Source organism: Carassius carassius, chromosome 4 (genome assembly GCF_963082965.1).
Source record: "Carassius carassius chromosome 4, fCarCar2.1, whole genome shotgun sequence".
Classification (NCBI taxonomy): Eukaryota; Metazoa; Chordata; class Actinopteri; order Cypriniformes; family Cyprinidae; genus Carassius; species Carassius carassius.
The window spans coordinates 40,575,619-40,593,810 of record NC_081758.1 but is presented as its reverse complement, the minus strand read 5'-3'; the positions used below and the strand labels follow the sequence as shown (position 1 = coordinate 40,593,810).

Below are 18,192 nucleotides of genomic sequence, written 5' to 3'. Positions count from 1 at the left end.
GTAGTACAGTCTACTATTGTGAGCACAGCGCTGTTGGTTTTCTCGTTCTAGTGTATAACATATTTAGCCTGTGATTTTCACCTGCTGTTTTACTCTGTTGCAGTTTTCAGTCATGAACCTAGAACAGCATCTATGTAGGCGGGGCGTATTTACGCTCCCGGTGACGTCACCGCGCTTACGTAGAGACGGTCTCCGTGTATTGTCGCCATGAATCGTAAGTGTTTCTGTTGGTATTTTCTCATTTTATTTTTAATTTCCACTTAATACTTAGCTCTAGCACTAAAGTAGGCATTTGATTTGCCCGTTCCACACATACATAAGGAGTATCTGTTAGCCGGTCAGCTCGTTAGGTCCTAGTGAGATCAGTCGTATTGTCACAGACTGGACTGTGATTTATTATCACCGCGTTCACAGATTTAATTGCTATAATAATTAACTGTAATTATGTGCTTTTGATGATTTTATAGTTTAATAGATCAGTCTGACTCCTTTGGGATCATATATGTTTCAATCATAGCGGTTTTTATGCCAGTGCGGGACTGGATGTTAATTAATCTGATAAACCAATAATTCTGCATAAATATGACCACTGCTGTGTTTAATCAGAAGTAATAATATGTGGTATGTAAATACTAAATTAGTAAATGTTTCACTAGTATTGAACATAATCTACTTAATTGTATTTGTTTTAGATTGATGCATTCTATCTATCTATCTATCTATCTATCTATCTATCTATCTATCTATCTATTTATCTATCTAAGATCACGTGACTCTGAAGACTGGAGTAATGATGCTGAAAATTCGGCTTTGATCACAGGAATAAATTACTTTTTAAAGTATATTAAAATAGAAAACCGGTATTTTAAATGGGAATAATATTTTATAATATTTCTGTTTTATTTCTGAATTTTTGGTCAAATAAATACAGCCATGATGAAAGAAGAGACTCCTTTAAAACACGTAAAAAAATCGGTGTATATATATATATATATATATAGGTTTTTGTCTGATTGAATTCAATGCAACATGCTTTATAGGCATATCAAATAATTGTATGTTTGTTTTCTAAACACAAAATATTGTATATTAAAGGCAGGGTAGGTAAAACAATGTATAAAAAACTTTTTTTCCAAATTTGTTTAAACTTTATTTATATATCAATACATAATTAAAATGTAAGTACTCTGAAAAAGAAAGTATAAAAATCGAGTGTCTGTAGACCTCTCACGACTGTTTTAAAGACAGCTCATTATTTCCATTCACTCCGCCCCCTCCCTTCTGGGCTCCTTCCAGAGCCTCTACTATGGCTCGCTAAGTAATGTTATGTTAGCTATATTACGCAGCTACGTGTGCTAATGACACATGCTTCATGAAAAAAATATGTATGATCAAAATACAAAAAGAAAGATTTACCTGTCCAGCAGAAATAAAGCCATCAAGGAGTCACTTTTCAGCCCCTTGAGTTCCCTCAGTTCTCGCCATCGCTGGAAAGCCACGCCGATATTAACTCGCATTTTATTTCTTTGTTTATCCAAAGACTTTTTGTTCATTGCCTTTTCTTGTACTGTTACTGTCTTCCTTTTTTTGCCTGGTTTGCCTTCACTAACTGCATAGGCTGGTACTGTGAAATTTGCTTGCTGTTTCTCTGCCATTGTTTTGGTATTCCTAGGATCCGTGCCTGTTGAATTCCTCAAATCAAACGTGCACGCGCAAGTGGGCAGGTCATGTGTGGCAAAAGGGTGGTTGCCATGGTTGCGAGAGAGTGACAGTCGCCTAAGCCAATCCTATGTTTCGTCCCGAAATGGAAATAATGAGCTGTGTTTAATACAGATTAAACGGTCTAGAGTCACTCGATTTTTATACTCTTTTTATCAGAGTACTTACATTTTAATTATGCATTGATATATATAGAAAGTTTAAACAAATTTGGAAGAAAGTTGTTTATACATGTATTACCTACCCTGCCTTTAAGTCACGCCCTGTGTTTTTAGGCTGGTGCGGAGCACATCTCGAGGAGTGAAGACAGACGCGTTGAAGGACTTGGTTGTGTTATTCCAGCAGTATGTCTGTCTCCAGCACACCCACCAGTAATGATGCCTGTCTGAGCATCGTCCACAGTCTCATGTGCCATCGACAGGGAGGAGAGAGCGAGTCCTTCTCCAAACGAGCCATAGAGAGCTTGGTGAAGAAGCTGAAGGAGAAGAAGGATGAGTTAGACTCTCTCATCACAGCCATCACTACGAACGGAGCTCATCCCAGTAAATGTGTGACTATACAACGCACGCTAGATGGTAGACTGCAGGTCTGTTAGATTATTAAAATGGACAAGGAATAGTTTGTAGTAGTTATAGTAGATACTCACCCTCAGGGCATCCAAGATGTTTCCTCATCACAGATTTGGAGAAATTTCGCATTACTGTACATCACGGTCTCGCCAATGGATGCTCTGCAGTGAATGGGTGCCGTCAGAATGAGAGTCCAAACAGCTGATAAAAACATCAACATGTAATCCACACCACTCCAGTCCATCAGTTAATGACTAGTAATGCCAAAAGCTGCATGTTTGTAAGAAACAAATCCATCTTTTAGTCGCTTTTGACTAAAATAGTCCATAATCCATAATAACATTTATCTCAGTTAAAAAGTCAATCCCCTGTTGTCCTTTCACAATAAAATCCACAAACATATTTTGTTTAAAACTGCTTTGGACTGTATTCACTTGTAAACACACTTGATTGGTGCGAATTCCTCTTCTTCCTCTTTCTTACAAACGCCCAGCTTTTGGCTTCACAAGACATAAACTGATGGACTGGAGTGGTGTGGATTACATGTTGATGTTTTTATCAGCTATTTGGACTCTCATTCTGACGGCACCCATTCACTGAAGAGGATCCATTGGTGAGCAAGTGATGCAATGCTACATTTCTCCAAATCTGTTCTGATGGAGAAACAAACTCATCTATATCTAAGATGATCTGAGGGTGAGTAAAGTTTCAGCAAATGTAAATTTTTGGGTGAATTATCCCTTTATCTATAAATGGAAGTTACTCTGGAATGAAATTCTGTTCTGTGTTTTATCATCCGTGTGCACAGTTCTGCTGTGACGATGTGTAGATCGATACATCTCAGTTGTTTCTCAGGTGGCCGGTCGTAAAGGATTTCCTCATGTTATATACACACGGCTGTGGAGATGGCCGGACCTGCACAAGAACGAGCTGAAACATGTGAAGTACTGCCAGTTTGCCTTCGACCTGAAATGCGACAGCGTGTGTGTGAACCCGTACCACTACGAGAGGGTCGTGTCTCCAAGCATCGGTGGATTGTCTTCTGTTGAACATTACTGTCAAAACTTTCTTACTATGTAGAATAATGCTTATTTACGTGATCTCTCTCCGTCTTTCCATTTTCAGATCTGTCGGTTCTGACTCTGGGCGGCCCAGGTTAGAGTGCTCTTACTTCATTTAATTTTTAATGATCAGTACTTATATTTACATATTGTTATATTTAATAAAAAAATACAATTGTATGAACCATACAATTATGTTAAACTGCGTAATTGACTCAAGATACACATGCTACCTTGCAAAAGTTTGGGGACAGACTTTGCATTAAACTGATCTGATGGCATTAACTACATTTATAATGTTTACAAAAAGTGATATCTCAAAAGATTTTGAACTTATTATTATTTATTTTTTTACTTTCTAGTCATCAAAGAATCCTGAAAAAAAGGATTATGGTTTATTTTAAAATGTTAAAATGATATTATAATATAAAAAAGCATGTTTCTTGAGCAGCAAATCAGCATATTAAAATGATGTCTGAAGGATCATGTGACACTGAAGACTTTGCATCACAGAAGTACATAGCATTTTAAAACATATTCAAATATAAAACATTTGTTTTAAATGAAAAATTGTATTGCACAGAATTTTTTTCTGTGTTTTTGGTCAAATAAATGCAGCCTTGGTGAGGTGACTGTCAAAAATATTAACAAAATCTTACAGACCCCAATCTCTCCCATATCACTCTCTGATATTATTTATTTATGCATTTAGCAGACACCTTTATCCAAAGCAACTTACAGTGCATTCAGGCTAACATTTTTTACCTAACATAAAAATATCACTCTTTAAACTCAAATCAACATTTAATCTCCTTTAATTTAATTTATTTGCTAATTAGGCATAAAATAAGCAGGATTTCATGTCGTCTAGTGGAATTTATCTTGGGATAATGATGGAATAACTATGTGATCCACTGCAGATTGGTGAGTAAGTCATTTAGCGTGTGTAAGTGTAGGTCCGAGTGTAGATCCGCTGGTGAAGGATGAGTTCGATGCTCAGCCGTCTCATTCTGCTGCTGATGGAGGTCACAGTATTCAAACTATCCAGCACACAGCCTCCTCCTCTGCCCCGCCCGACGCTTTCAATAGCCCCGCCCTCCTGCCGCCAGTCAACTCCACAGGCTCCGCCTCCACTTCAGCATTCACCAGTATGGCTGCAGGTCCAGCCAGTAAGTCAGTATTTCTTCCGTTTGTTCAACCAGCAGGATAGAATGCATCGCCTGTTTACATGCATCACTTCATGCTGCATCTAGCTGTAGCCCATCAGTCAAATGAACATTTTCCTGAAACCTGATGATCTTATGTAGCTCTGAGAGTGTATGAAATCCGCATGTTTTCCTCCTTCAGATGCCCCCAGCTCATGGCCCAGAGGAAGCAATTTTCCTCCCAGCATCCCTCAGCAGAACGGCCACCTGCAGCACCATCCTCCTCTTCCTCATACGGGCCAGTACTGTGAGTCACTAGATCTACCCCTAACTACCATGTTTTAGTCTCATCATTAAATGTTTCTCTTTGTCTGGGTCAGGGTCAGTGCATAATGAGCTGGCGTTGCAGCCGCCCATATCCACTCATCCAGGTGAGGAATAAAACACACTGCGTCCCGGTTAACTAACTAGAGAAACCTTGCGCTTGATGCCGCAATGCTCTACCAATTGAGCTACAGGAACACTATATATATATATATATTTATATATATATATATATATATATATATATATATATATATATATATATATATATATATATATATATATATGAAGAAAAAAAACATGAAAAAAAAAGACAAAAGATAATAAACGTGTATATGTGTATATATATATATATATGAAGAAAAAAAAGACAAAACATAATAAAAAATGAAAATCTAAAAAGTTAATTCAAAACAGAATACTAAAATGACACTGGTGCCTTATCATAAAAATGCCAAAGATGTGTGGATCATACATTATTCCTGGTAAATTTAGTATTTGTAGTATGCAGTATGCATGAATAAAAAGTATATATCCGCAGAGGCTTTTAGCTATTATTACCCACAACCCCTTGCAGTACAGAAGAAGAGTTCATTTTACCAGTACATCATCACCTTAACATGTAATGCAGTATCAATATCATATTGTGTTTTTAAATACAGCAATCTATGTTCTTACCCTGAAGTAAATCTTTTTATTGCATACGAGAAGGAATCAAAATATGTTAAATATGCGTATTTCAGAATCCATATTAAAATCCTGTGATGTAAGTGTTAAAAATGCTAATTGATTTGTAACCGCGTGCTTTCTCTCTGGCTTCTGCTCAGCTCCAGATTACTGGTGCTCGATTGCGTACTTTGAGATGGACATCCAGGTGGGCGAGACGTTTAAGGTGCTGTCTAACTGTCCCGTGGTGACGGTGGATGGTTATGTTGACCCGTCAGGTGGAGATCGCTTCTGTCTCGGTCAGCTGAGTAACGTACATCGCACAGAGGCCATCGAGAGAGCCAGGTATGGTGACTGAATCATCACTGGAAACCTAACACTGCTAGTATTAGGATTACAATTTTTGTTCATATTATGATTGAGATTTTATTTTTATATTTTGTTATCATTTTAAAGTTGCAGTAATTTTGATGTGTATTTTTGTCATTTGTATTAGTTTTTGAATTTTTTGGGTTTTATTAAATTTCAGTTAAATATTATTTTATTTCAAGTAACAAAGATGTTTCTTTTATTTATAATATTAATAATGAATATTAAGCCATATTTGTTTACAAGTATTAAATTAGTATTTAATTTAAATGAGTATTATTTAGTATTATATTATTTAGTTATGAAATAATAAATATATTACTTACCCACACGTCACTTCACTTCGTATTTTTACTTATATTGTGAATTAAATGTTCTTTTGTTAAAATTAAATGTTCTAAAGATTTTAGTAATTTTGTCATTTTTATCAATATTATGTTATATAATTTTTATTCATTTTATTTCAGTTATTTTAGGGCATCAAGTTAAACTAGATGAAATGCGAGTTTATTAGTCTGTCCCAGACAGGGTTATTATCGTTAAATTTTACTGCAAAATAAACAGTAAATAGATGAAATATAACTCTAACACTTTCATTATCAGTGTTATTTTGATATCACTTTGATATTATAGTTTTTATTAATATGTAGAATTTTTGTATTTTCTGTTTTCAAGTTTTATAAATGTTTTTCATTTTTTTCAATGTCTTATGTTTTTATTACATTTCAGTTAAATATTATTTTATTTCAAGTAAAAAATTTTTTTTTTTTTTTACTATTAATAATTAATAATAAGCCATATTTTTTTCAAAATAAAAATATTTAATTATTATTAAAACAATTTATGGTTTTAGTTTAAGAAAACTAACAACACTGGTGTTGTTATAAAAAATAATTAAGTTTATAATTTAATGTTATTAACAATAAATAATAAATGTTAAATTGTATTGTTTGTTTATTATCAGAATAGTAGTAATACTAAATCATTAATAACGTGAAATCTGACCAGTTTAACAATCAGAATATTAATAAGTAATAATAAGGCTTGGTAGTTGTGTGGTTTTAGTTTGTGTAATAACGACAGCACTGAATGACAAGACTCTACGCCTCATGTCTCTTCTCTCCAGTCAGTGCAGCTCTCTCTGTTCTCTGTCCTGCAGGCTTCACATCGGTAAAGGTGTTCAGCTGGAGTGTAAAGGCGAGGGGGACGTGTGGGTGCACTGTCTCAGTGACCACGCTGTGTTTGTCCAGAGCTATTATCTGGACCGTGAGGCTGGACGAGCTCCGGGTGACGCCGTCCACAAGATTTACCCCAGCGCCTACATCAAGGTAACACAAGCGTCCACTGCACCCGGTAGGATTATTAGGACCTTCTTGGACAAATTAGTGATATTCTTTCGAAGTACAATGGAAATACTATGGTATATGTGTATACAGTGTGAGGAAGTCGTTAAACTATTATTATGTCACACTACTATTAGTTAGTCTCTTTTAAAAAAATCATTTAAGCTATTTAAGGTGGCAGTGTCTTTTTAACAGCAAAAATGGAACGATTCAGTCATATTAAGTTTAGAATAAAAAATGTAAGTAATGTTTCATAATAAATATTAAATCATATTGTTTGTTTATAATCTGAAAATATCAATAACATTAAATAAGTAGAAAAAAAATCCTATTTCTGTTTACGATATGAATAATAGTAATATTAAATCATATTTGTTTTGAACCAAAATATTAATTAAATAATAATAAATCGTATTTGTTTTCAACCAAAATAGTATTATGTATCATTTAGTCATATTAAATTGTATGTATGTGCACCAGGAAACTATTAATAATATTAATAAAATATTACTTGCTCATGATCTGTATTTACAATCAGAATATGTGAAATATTTAATCGTAATTAGTTTTTTTCTGTTTCCGGACTTCAGTGTTTATCTCGCCTAAGAACAATAAGGATCTTAGTTAATGTGACCGCAGTAAACTTGCTGAAACATTTACACTAAATGCAACTAATAAAATGAGAAAAATTCAAAACCTAGTCAAATGCAGCATTTTTCAAATGATTTTGCTTTGATTTTGTGTGTATGGGCATCAGAATAAGTTTATGTAACGCAGTTTTGTGGTTTTTGTGCTGCATCAGTGCGGTGTAACAAGTGTGCATCCTAACAGTGTCTTTACGAGGCTTGGAGCATCATTAAATGTAGAGTGTGGCAGCAGGATTAGGTGTTCTCTGCTCTGCGTCTGTGACGTCTGTGTGTGTGTGTGTGTGTCTGCAGGTGTTTGATCTGCGGCAGTGTCATCGGCAGATGCAGCAGCAGGCGGCCACGGCTCAAGCTGCAGCAGCTGCGCAGGCGGCTGCGGTGGCGGGAAACATCCCAGGCCCGGGTTCGGTGGGAGGCATCGCCCCTGCTATCAGTGAGTCTTAGTCACTTTCATCTATACATGTGTAGATCCGCTTTCTGTCATTATTAATGAAGCCCAGTCACAGAGCGGTTCGTGTGGCGATCACGGCTGGTCATGAGTGGAATAATCCATTAACTGTTTTTTTTTTCTTTTTTTAAAGTGGTGGAACCAAATGATTTTTGTGCCGTTCTGTTCCGTTAATGTTTTATTCTTATTTATTTTTTTATTATAATCATAATTTTTTTTAAATACTGGAACTAAATGATTTTCATGACGTTCAGTTCTGTTAACTAAAAAATAGTGTAATATAATAATAATAATAATAATAATAATAAAAGATAAAATAAAAACCAAATGATTTTCAGGATGTTCAAAATCCTATATGGATTTTTTATAAAAAATAAAATAATAAATACTGGAACCAAATGATTTTCAGGATGTTCTGATCGTATAAGGATTTTTTTAATAAAAATAAATAAATAAATAATAATAAAAAATACTGGATCCAGGTGATTTTCAGGATGTTTGGATCCTATAAGGATTTTTTATTCAAAAATAAAATATGTTTGGTTCTGTTAAGGTTTTTTTTTTTAGTACTAGAATCAAATTATTTTCATGACAATTAAGTCCTATTATGGTTCTTTAAAACCAAATGATTTTCATGACATTCGTTTCTGTTAAGAGTTCTTTACAAAAATAATAATAATAATAAATAATCAAACCAAATGATTTTCATGACATATTCAAATATTCAATACAAATAATTTTTATAAATTTCTGTTTAGAATTCTTTAAAATAACAACAACAACAATAATAATAAAATACTGTAACCAAATGATTTTCATGACATTGAGTTTTATTTGTTTTTTTTGGAAAGTTTACAATAAGGTTACATTAGTTAATTTATTAAGTAACATGAACAATACATTTATTACAGTATTTTTTCATCTTTGTTAATGAAAATAGTCACAGTGCATTAACTAATGCTAACAAGCACAACTTTTGATTTCAATAAAGCATTAGTTAACGTTGAAAATCAACATTAAGATTAATAATTGCTGTAGAAGTATTTGTTCATGCTTAGTTCACGTTATCTAAAGTACTTAACTAATGCTAACTAAAGATCTTATTGTACCTTTTTTTATTTTCATTTTTTATACTTGTATGAATGATTTATTGATGTTCAGTTCTGGTAAGTGTTCTTGAACCTCTGTATTCTCCTGCTGATGCAGTCAAAACAGAGTACTGAAATAGTAAAGCAGTGTTTGCTGGGTTTGTAGTGATCCGTCTGCCTGTCCTCAGGTCTGTCTGCTGCGGCAGGCATCGGTGTGGACGACCTGCGGCGTCTCTGTATTCTGCGCATGAGTTTCGTCAAGGGCTGGGGTCCCGATTACCCTCGCCAGAGCATCAAGGAGACCCCGTGTTGGATTGAAATTCATTTGCACCGCGCTCTGCAGCTCTTGGACGAGGTTCTGCACACCATGCCTGTAGCCGACCCGCAACCTCTGGACTGATGCTCCAACATCAAACCTTCAGATTTATTACAGGTCACATAGCTCAAAATGACTGACCTCTGACCTCAGCCATGAACCTCAGCAGAGTCAGATTTTTTTTTTTTTTTTTTTACGCCATCTGGCAACACGTTAGAGAACCAGCAATACTATAAAACGACACAAACTTTGATCGATCCAACAGGACTGTTCATCAAAACAAAGCAAAATCATCTTTTTTTTAAACGAGACCTTCACTTTTGATGTTCAAAGAGGAAATGACCTCATATTGCATTTAATCCAGTTTACAGTGGCCACATACACACTGCAGCGAAATACAGATGGCACTTCTCTTCAGAGTGAGATGTTCTCTGCACAACAATCATTCACACAACAAAGATGAACCAAATCGTCCGGAATGCATCCGTTTACTAAGAATTACTAATTTATCTTTCATTGTAGTTTGTAAAACCATTTTCTTGTAAGTCATGACATTGAATTGAAAGGTTTTATGAACTCTGTAGACAAAAATTCTAAATTATGTGAATTGTTGCATTCATTAACGATTATGGGGGGGAAATTATGTAAATGATTGCATTAAGTTATATGCAGTTCATTTATGTAACAATGGTTTTATGACTAAAGGATCATGGCATTTGCATTAATTTGAACGTAGAATATCGTTAAAAATGTTAGAGCAGCAAATCAGCATATTATGATGATTTCTGAAGGATCATGTGACTGAAGACTGGAGTAATGATGCTTTGAACTTTGATCACAGGAATAAATTACATCTAATATATTCAAAAATAAAACAGTTATTTTAAATTCTCAAAATATTTCACAATATTGCTGTTCTTACTGTAAATATAGTCTTAGTAAGGAGAAGAGACAAAAAATGATCTAAAACTTTTGAACAGTAATGTAATTTATTCCAATTGAATGCAATAATTTACCTAATTTTATAAAACAAGCTGAATAAGTATTTACAAAAATTGAATATTTATATCAATCAATTTGAACGCAACAGTTCATGTAAATAAGGTTTCACAATCTAAAACTTCACACAGATATCTGTTCAGCTTCTGTTTTATGATGGTTCGTAAAAAACATGTTTCTGTAAATTGTTGCATTGAATTGAAAGGAACAAGAATAGTTAAATGATTTACGCAAACTGTATTCTGCTTATGTTTCATGAATGAGATCGTTCTCATAGTTACAGAAGTTATACAGAAATTCGGGTTCACGTAAATTGTTGTATTTAAGAAGTTCAACAAGTTGTATAAGAGTGGTTTTACAGTGATGTACACTGAAATCTAGTTTCATTCGATTCAATGTGACAGCTAAACTAAAAATAGTTTCACAAACCATTCTTTATGTAGTTCACATAATTCTTGTATTTCTGCTATTTATGTGTGTGTGTGTGTGTGTGTATGTATATGTGTGTTTTTGTGTGCATATTTTCATATGCAGAAATGGCTTTTTATGATGAGTTCACAGTTTGTTTTTGATGAATGAGGCATGTGGGACAGTAACTTAATAGGATTCAAGAAAACTCCATCACTTCCAAATTTTTGTAGCGAGTATGTGGCCAGAATATTGTCCTTTGTGTGTTCATATTTTTATTTAGTATTTTTTATGACTTTAATAACTCATTTATATCAAGCACTTGGTTACTTTATATCACCTGTAAAGATTTTCACTAAACTTTCCCTGGAAGGGCTCCGTCTCAAACGGAGTGCAGTCAGGATTAGGATTGAGATGGAGCCACGTGCATTTTGTCTTTGATATAAAACTTTCCTTCCATTTAGCCCAGGTGGGCTAGATATGGTTAATACTGATTATTTTCTTGTACTAACCAGTTTTGTCTTCTCATTGTATGTGCATTTGTATCTTTTCTTCTTAGTGTTGCATGTTCATGTTGGGATGGAGACGGAGCAACGTGTGATAAGCAACGAGATTTAAGAGGCAACAGTATTGAATATGAAGGCTTGTTCAGAATGGCATGCTAGTATTTTTGCAGTATGCAGTATTGTTCATAGTACATACATATATGATCATATTGGACAATGCATATTGCTCGATTTTATTGTGTGACTAAACTGGAGTAATAAACATACATAAACAGTAATGTTGAAGCAATATGAGGCAATTCTTCAATCTTGATTTAGTATTTGATCAGAAGTTCAAAAGTTGAAGATGTTATTACATAAAAATCAGATTACAAATGCAAAACAAGTGCATTCTGGATGCCACTTGCTGAATTAAACATGCAACTTGAGACAAGGTGACAACAATAAAACAAATAATGTTTAAAGTTCCACATATTTAAAAACATAGTATGCAGTATATACTGTGTAGTACACTAGTATACCATTCTGAACAGCCTGTGTGTCAACCGGAGAGAAACGGCTGAATGAGCGACTAGTTGAGCAGGTTGTTCAGGCTTCTGGTGTGTTTCTTCACATATTAGTGCTTTTCTGTTCATAATGACTTAATCTGATCGACAGCAGACTGAAATCACTATATGACTGAAACATGGTAGATATGAGAATACTGTAATATTGCATTATTAATGTCATTTAACAATGCAAATATTCTCTCTGGAACTATTAAATGTGTCAATCTGGTTTGTACTTTCGTAATGTTTGGTTATAAAATTGCATCAGTGTTTTTTTGTCTAAAATCAGAGACTGTCATGAGGCTGAAAATTTACCACAATAAAATAGTTTCCATTAAAATGCAACAGCTTCCACTGCACTGAAACCTTGCATTTTAGCTGAAACTGGGGTTACCATGGTCATTTTTCGTAAGGGAGAACTATATTACCAATCTTTGCATTTTTCATTACTTTCATCAAATATTTTATTTCTTAGATTCATTCTTGCAACAACGGATCTGCAACGCTAAAGTATGGATGAAGCTAGTTGAAAGTAAAACCCAAATCACACAAAAACTAAGCACAGGTTTTAAATGAAACAATTTATTAAGGAACTTTTAATATCAGAAAAATAAAAATCTTGATTCTTTTTTTACAGCAAATATATAATATCAGTGCTCTGACAGCGAGGCCATTTATCATAAAATATATTTTAAACTTTAAGAATTCAACTTGTATGACTTCATGTCCCTGCATAAATGTATATACATAATAAAAGAACAGTAAAATTATCAAATACAGAAACAGTTGCAGTGTGATGGTAAAACAAATCCTAGTCATGTTCAACATAGGACTTTAATTTTGATCATAATGTGGTAGTATTCAGACCTAATGCAGTGTATATATCTATATCTAATCCTTGGCTTTTTTTCGTTTTTCTTCGTGGTTTAGGAATAGATAATAAATCATGCAGGTGTGCTCTTTCCTGCTCTATAGTACCTAACAGCAATACTCTACAAGCTAATACTCGCAGCAGCTGACTCCTCGCCAGATAGATCTTAATATATATCTTAAATCTTAATACATATATATATATTTGAATATGAAATATAAACAACAGAAATACTACAAAATTGTAAAAAAAAAAGAAAAACCTGTCAAGGTGAATCTTGAGAGGTTATGGATCTCTGATGCTTCAGTTTCTCTGAGTTTAGTGCTGTTTGTAGCCTTGTCAGCCTACACTTTGAGCAGTTTAAACCACATTATCGTCAACAGAATGGCTCCTCTGGGTACGACACCGGTGATGCCCTGGCAGGACCCATTCATTTAAGGCAACGAGAGGAGTCGTTACCAACAAATACTAGCCCTATAATGCAATTTACGAAAAAGGGCCTTTACGACTGTACGTAGTTTTACGTGCATCGTCACTCCAGTTAATGTTTCCATCAAAAGTTGCAAATCAATAAAACATTTGAGAATAAAGCACTGTTTCAATCCCATGTGTTAAAGATAAAAAAATCTTAACTTTCTGGGAAAATGGCGCAAAAGTATGAGTAATAAAATAAAAAATTGGTTCAACTGGGGAAGCCTGATGTTTTGAAAAGCAATTTTGTGCTGACTTACTTTTTATTGCGCATCCAGCAAAGTTTTTCCATCATAATTTGTGCACGTTCGATTCCCGGTCAAAATGACTAGGAATCTCAACTGAGCATGTATGTTTTTTCTATGTGCATTTTCAAATTTTCGCATCTTGGCATTTCCATTCAGCTTTTGTATACGACATCCCAAAATCGGTATACAAATATGTGGATGGAAACATGAAAGCAAAATTCACTTGAAACGCAAGCATAACCAATGTTTAAATTGATCTAAAAATTACTTTAGTTTATGTGTTCGGTTCAGTTTAACTATGCAATTTAGATAGCAATTCATTTTGCTCATGTTTAAAAGAATAGTTCACTCAAAATTGAGAATTTGCAGAAAATTGTCTCATTTTCAGGCCATCCAAGATGTATGTGAGTTTGTTTCTTCATCAGATTTGGAGAAATGTAGCATTCCATCACTTGCTCACCAGAGGATCCTCTGCAGTGAATGGGTGCCGTCAGAATAAGAGTCCAAACAGCTGATAAAAACATCACAAGTAATCCACGTCAATCCAGTCCATCAGTTTAAGTCTTGTGGAGTGAAAAGTTGCATGTTTGTAAGAAACAAATTCATCATTAACACGTTTTAACTGCAAACCGTTGCTGCGTGCTCGAATAGGAGTCCTCTATCCATAATACTGCGTTCTCCCATTGGTGAGCAACTGGTCTAACGCTAAATTTAGCCAAATATTTAAATGTTCTGACAAAGAACCAAACTCATCTACATCTTAGATGGGTTGAGGGTGAGTAAATTCTCAGTAATTTTTCATTTTTGGGTGAACAATTCCTTTATTGATGTCATGCAATGCCCTTGTTGGAGATGCCAAAGTTGGAGATGTTCAAAGAGTTCAAGACGGCTCTTTATGATCACTTGCTGCTCGACTCTAGTGTGAAACAGAAACTAAAGGCCACAGATCGCCATACACCCCACCATGGAATCAGGCACATGAAAATGTAAACACAGTCAATACCTTGAAAACTAAATGACAAAAGACTATTTAGCACTGCTAAACCCCAGCGACGCTCGCCGTAAAAACGACGTAGCAGCTAAACGCAAATCTCTGAGATGAACTCAACTGTGGTTATTAATAAGAAACCTGCATTTGCCAGTTATTTAAACGTAATAAAGAATAAATTTCTTTTGATCCCAATTTTTTCCCCTCTCTCTCTCTCTCTCTCTATGCGCTTTGCAGGACAGAGTTGGAACACTCCAAACAAACAAGGTTTTGCCCGCCCAGGACAAGCGCCGCCATGTTGTCTCCACAACGTACGCACGCAGGAACTTGGCTGTGCTTTGGGTAAGTGCGCACGTCCGGTGGAGAGCTGGAGCCTGTGCTGTCGCTAGATGGAGAAAATGCAGAACCAAAGGCAGGGAGGCTCTGGGAATTCTCCTGCACCAACCGAACCAGCGGATGATCCTCCGGAAGAGATGGAGACAGACGGGTCAGAAGAGACGGAGAGAGCCTTGGCGTAGTGGGCAAACTCGCGCCCCACAGTGTCGGCTGCGGATTGCTGGACGGAGCTGTCATCATTAGCCCGTCGTATCCCGCAGGATCTTCGGATCCCAAGGGCAACTGGGAATCACCAAACCAGAATGTGCCTCCACTGCTGCCAGGACTGAGATCCGCCACTGCGCTGCCTTTCCCGCTGTAGTGGGACTCGCTAGAGTTGCTTCCGAGCGAGCTGGAGCTGTCATTGCGATTCCCTGCAGCATTGCTGTGGAAGTTTGAAACGCCGCCGGAGAAGAGCCAGGCTCTGTTGCCGCCCGACTCGAAACCAACATCGGTTCCATTATAGTGGAAGTCGTCATCATCCACGCTGGTGTCCAAGCTTCCTGCAGTTCGCATCGCAATATGGGCTTCGATTTCCTCCCGAGCTCGGTCTACGTTCTCAGGCATCCCGGTCACCTCAAACACCGGTTCTTTGTCGCGGCTTGGTGTGACGATGTAGGTGTGGGTTTGCTGCTGGATCCTCTTGATAGTCGCTCCTTTTGGCCCCACGACAAGCCCTACCATTCGATATGGCACCCGAACCTGGATGGTGGTCTGTCCCGGATGGCAAGGAATGCCGCTGTGCCCTGCGTTCGGCACCACTTTGTTTCGGGACGCCCGGATGAGAGAAAAATGCTCGGCCGCAGACAGAATCTCACGCTTCGCCATAATCACGTCTTCCTTCCGGCCGGTCACTACAAACACTGGTTCCTCTCCTCTCACGGGGGTTTTGATGTAAGTGTTGGTCTTTGCTCTTAGAGCTTTGATCTTGCAACCTGAGGAGAGCAGAAATACAAAGCCGAGTCAACACATTCCTAGTTTAAGAAGACATCTATCAATCAATCACAGCTATAGACAAGTGATCTCTTCTCAGGAGTAATTAGAGCAGTACTGGATGCTTATTGGTCGATACTAACATACCTGAAATAGTAACAGGGCACTTGTTAGTATTACACAACTTGTTTTCATGCAGTTCAGTGAAGAAACATCACGACATTACAGATAAGTGAGGCAGCTGAAATCTTTAGTGCAGTTCAAACATGCACATGACACATGCAGTTCAATGAGGTCAATGCAAGCATATATTATTAAAACCATTTTCATAATGGTTTCATAATGAATGCACTGATATTGGGAAATTGGCCCGCACAATTTACAAATAATTATGACAAATTATGATCAGGCTTATTACTAATATTATTTTTTAAAAAAGTGTTTTTTTTTAAACTTAAAAAAAAGTTAGCAAATATTTGAATCATTTTTTTTTTTGCATTTTTATTTTAATTTTAGTTAGTTTGAGTAATTGTGTTGTTTTTTTGCCATTTTAGTAGTTTTTGGTTTTATTTATGTCTATTATTACTATTATCTAGTTTATTTATACATCGTCTTTTATGAATTTTTATTTCAGTTTTAGTTACTTTAGTATATCAAGTTAGTTATTTTAGTTCAAATAATTAAAAATGAGAAATGATGACAACTAACTGAAATACAAATTGTTATTTTATTTCAGTTGACACTTATTTTAGTTTCAGAAATGAAATGTTTTTTTATGGTTTCAGCTTGAGTTAACTATAATAACACTGGTTCAAACTTAATTCAGGTATCAAAATATACTATCTAACTTTTTTACCGTCTGAAATCTGGTGAATTTAAAACCTTTTGGTAACTAAACTTATGCTTAAATATAAAATACAAAATATATTTTTGTAACTTAATATTATATATATATATATATATATATATATATATATATATTTATTTTTTCTTGAGGTGAGGTGTGAAAATCAGAAGGGTGAGTACAAATATGAATCACTAATCCAGCTGGCCTCCTTACTGTTGACCACTGTTGAAAAGTGAGACAAGATGAGTCACAATATTAGAATATCAAACATGAAACTTTAACGATCAAACAAACCCACCCTGTCGGCCAACTATCTCTGCCACATGTTCAGAAGTGGGCACCATCACACACTCTGTTGTGTTTACGCTCTTCCTCCTGGTGTTGAGTGCACACCTCTCACCCTCCTGCATCATCATCATCATCGCCATCACACTCCCCTGAACCGGGTAACCCTGGGACTCGCCCGGCCCGTCCTGGAAGAGCCCACCGGTCCCCGGTGCCCCGGCATAGAGCTGATCTGAATCAGTATCCTGTCTGATGTTGTTGTTGTTGTTGTTAGTGGTGGTGTTTTCCTCCTCGGATCCAGTTTGGGATAAGGGCTGGAGGTCCAGTACCGCACCCAGGACACCCCGATGAGAAGTATCATGTTGTTCTGATGGACTCTCATCATCCCGGAGGCTCATCCCGCTCAGGTTGTGAACCGGTACCGGGAGGTCCGGTTCAGTGTCGTCGGACTCCAGGAGTTGAGCTGTGTTACTGGGCATGCTCGACCAACAACGTGTCCTGCTTTCACTGCGGGACACACAAAAACAGACAAAAGTGCCTCCACGATGAGTTACTGCTACTGTTACTGCATTCAAGTGTAGAGAACCCGAATATGCGATTTATAAAGTGTATTTAAACTTACAGCTGATGTTTTTAGCAGCGGCAGCTGTGGTTCCGTGACCCTGTTCTGCTGGATCTCTTTGTTTACGGTTCTTCGGGGATCCTCGGGCAGGTTCGTGAACAGTCGATCTGTGCGCGCAGCGCCTCACACCGGCGCGGAAGAACAGCGTAGTTTTTGGTTTAGCAGCCAAAACATTACATTTAACATTTTTTTGTGTATGCCTTAAAAAACTTTAGAGAAACTATAATAATAAATGATTGAGACTTTTTTTTAAATTATAAAATATTAAAAATAATAATATAACAAAAATATGAATTAATATTATTTACTCTCTCGGTTTGTACTTTCACTTATGCTTTAGGCTTTTTTTTCCTATTAGGAATTTTCTATTGAAATTCAATATCGTGGTTGACTTTTATA

At 36.0% G+C, this 18,192-nt stretch overlaps 2 protein-coding genes across 4 annotated transcripts; one reads left to right on the top strand and one right to left on the bottom strand.

Moving 5' to 3' along the window:
- The first annotated feature begins 2,050 nt into the window (after positions 1-2,050).
- smad4b (SMAD family member 4b) lies at positions 2,051-10,075 on the top strand. Of its 3 annotated transcripts, none has more exons than XM_059548810.1 (10): positions 2,051-2,305; positions 3,144-3,318; positions 3,414-3,443; positions 4,306-4,518; positions 4,697-4,801; positions 4,875-4,925; positions 5,646-5,829; positions 7,013-7,181; positions 8,135-8,273; positions 9,565-10,075. In XM_059548810.1, the coding sequence occupies exons 1-10, from the start codon at positions 2,066-2,068 to the stop codon at positions 9,774-9,776; spliced, it is 1,518 nt and encodes a 505-aa protein (XP_059404793.1). In that variant the 5' UTR covers positions 2,051-2,065; the 3' UTR covers positions 9,777-10,075. The 3 variants fall into 3 exon arrangements, with proteins under 3 accessions (XP_059404793.1, XP_059404792.1, XP_059404791.1); XM_059548809.1 differs by having other exon boundaries at positions 4,291-4,509; XM_059548808.1 differs by having other exon boundaries at positions 4,291-4,518.
- A 4,860-nt stretch (positions 10,076-14,935) lies between these two features.
- Positions 14,936-17,909, bottom strand: LOC132140037 (RNA-binding E3 ubiquitin-protein ligase MEX3C-like). The gene is made up of 3 exons (XM_059548806.1): positions 17,794-17,909; positions 17,185-17,678; positions 14,936-16,041 (listed from the first exon to the last, which is right to left on the bottom strand). The coding sequence occupies exons 2-3, from the start codon at positions 17,648-17,650 to the stop codon at positions 14,954-14,956; spliced, it is 1,554 nt and encodes a 517-aa protein (XP_059404789.1). The 5' UTR covers positions 17,651-17,678; positions 17,794-17,909; the 3' UTR covers positions 14,936-14,953.
- Positions 17,910-18,192: the final 283 nt, after the last annotated feature.

What these genes read in the sequence shown, in the direction of transcription:
- LOC132140037 (XM_059548806.1), bottom strand. Translation starts at nt 17,650, where the DNA reads ATGCCCAGTAACACAGCTCAACTCCTGGAGTCCGACGACACTGAACCG. An exon ending in AGAGATAGTTGGCCGACAGG is followed by an intron (nt 16,042 to 17,184) that starts GTGGGTTTGTTT and finishes TGCTCTCCTCAG; the next exon opens with GTTGCAAGATCAAAGCTCTA.
- smad4b (XM_059548808.1), top strand. Translation starts at nt 2,066, where the DNA reads ATGTCTGTCTCCAGCACACCCACCAGTAATGATGCCTGTCTGAGCATC. An exon ending in GAGGCCATCGAGAGAGCCAG is followed by an intron (nt 5,830 to 7,012) that starts GTATGGTGACTG and finishes TCTGTCCTGCAG; the next exon opens with GCTTCACATCGGTAAAGGTG. An exon ending in ACCCCAGCGCCTACATCAAG is followed by an intron (nt 7,182 to 8,134) that starts GTAACACAAGCG and finishes GTGTGTCTGCAG; the next exon opens with GTGTTTGATCTGCGGCAGTG.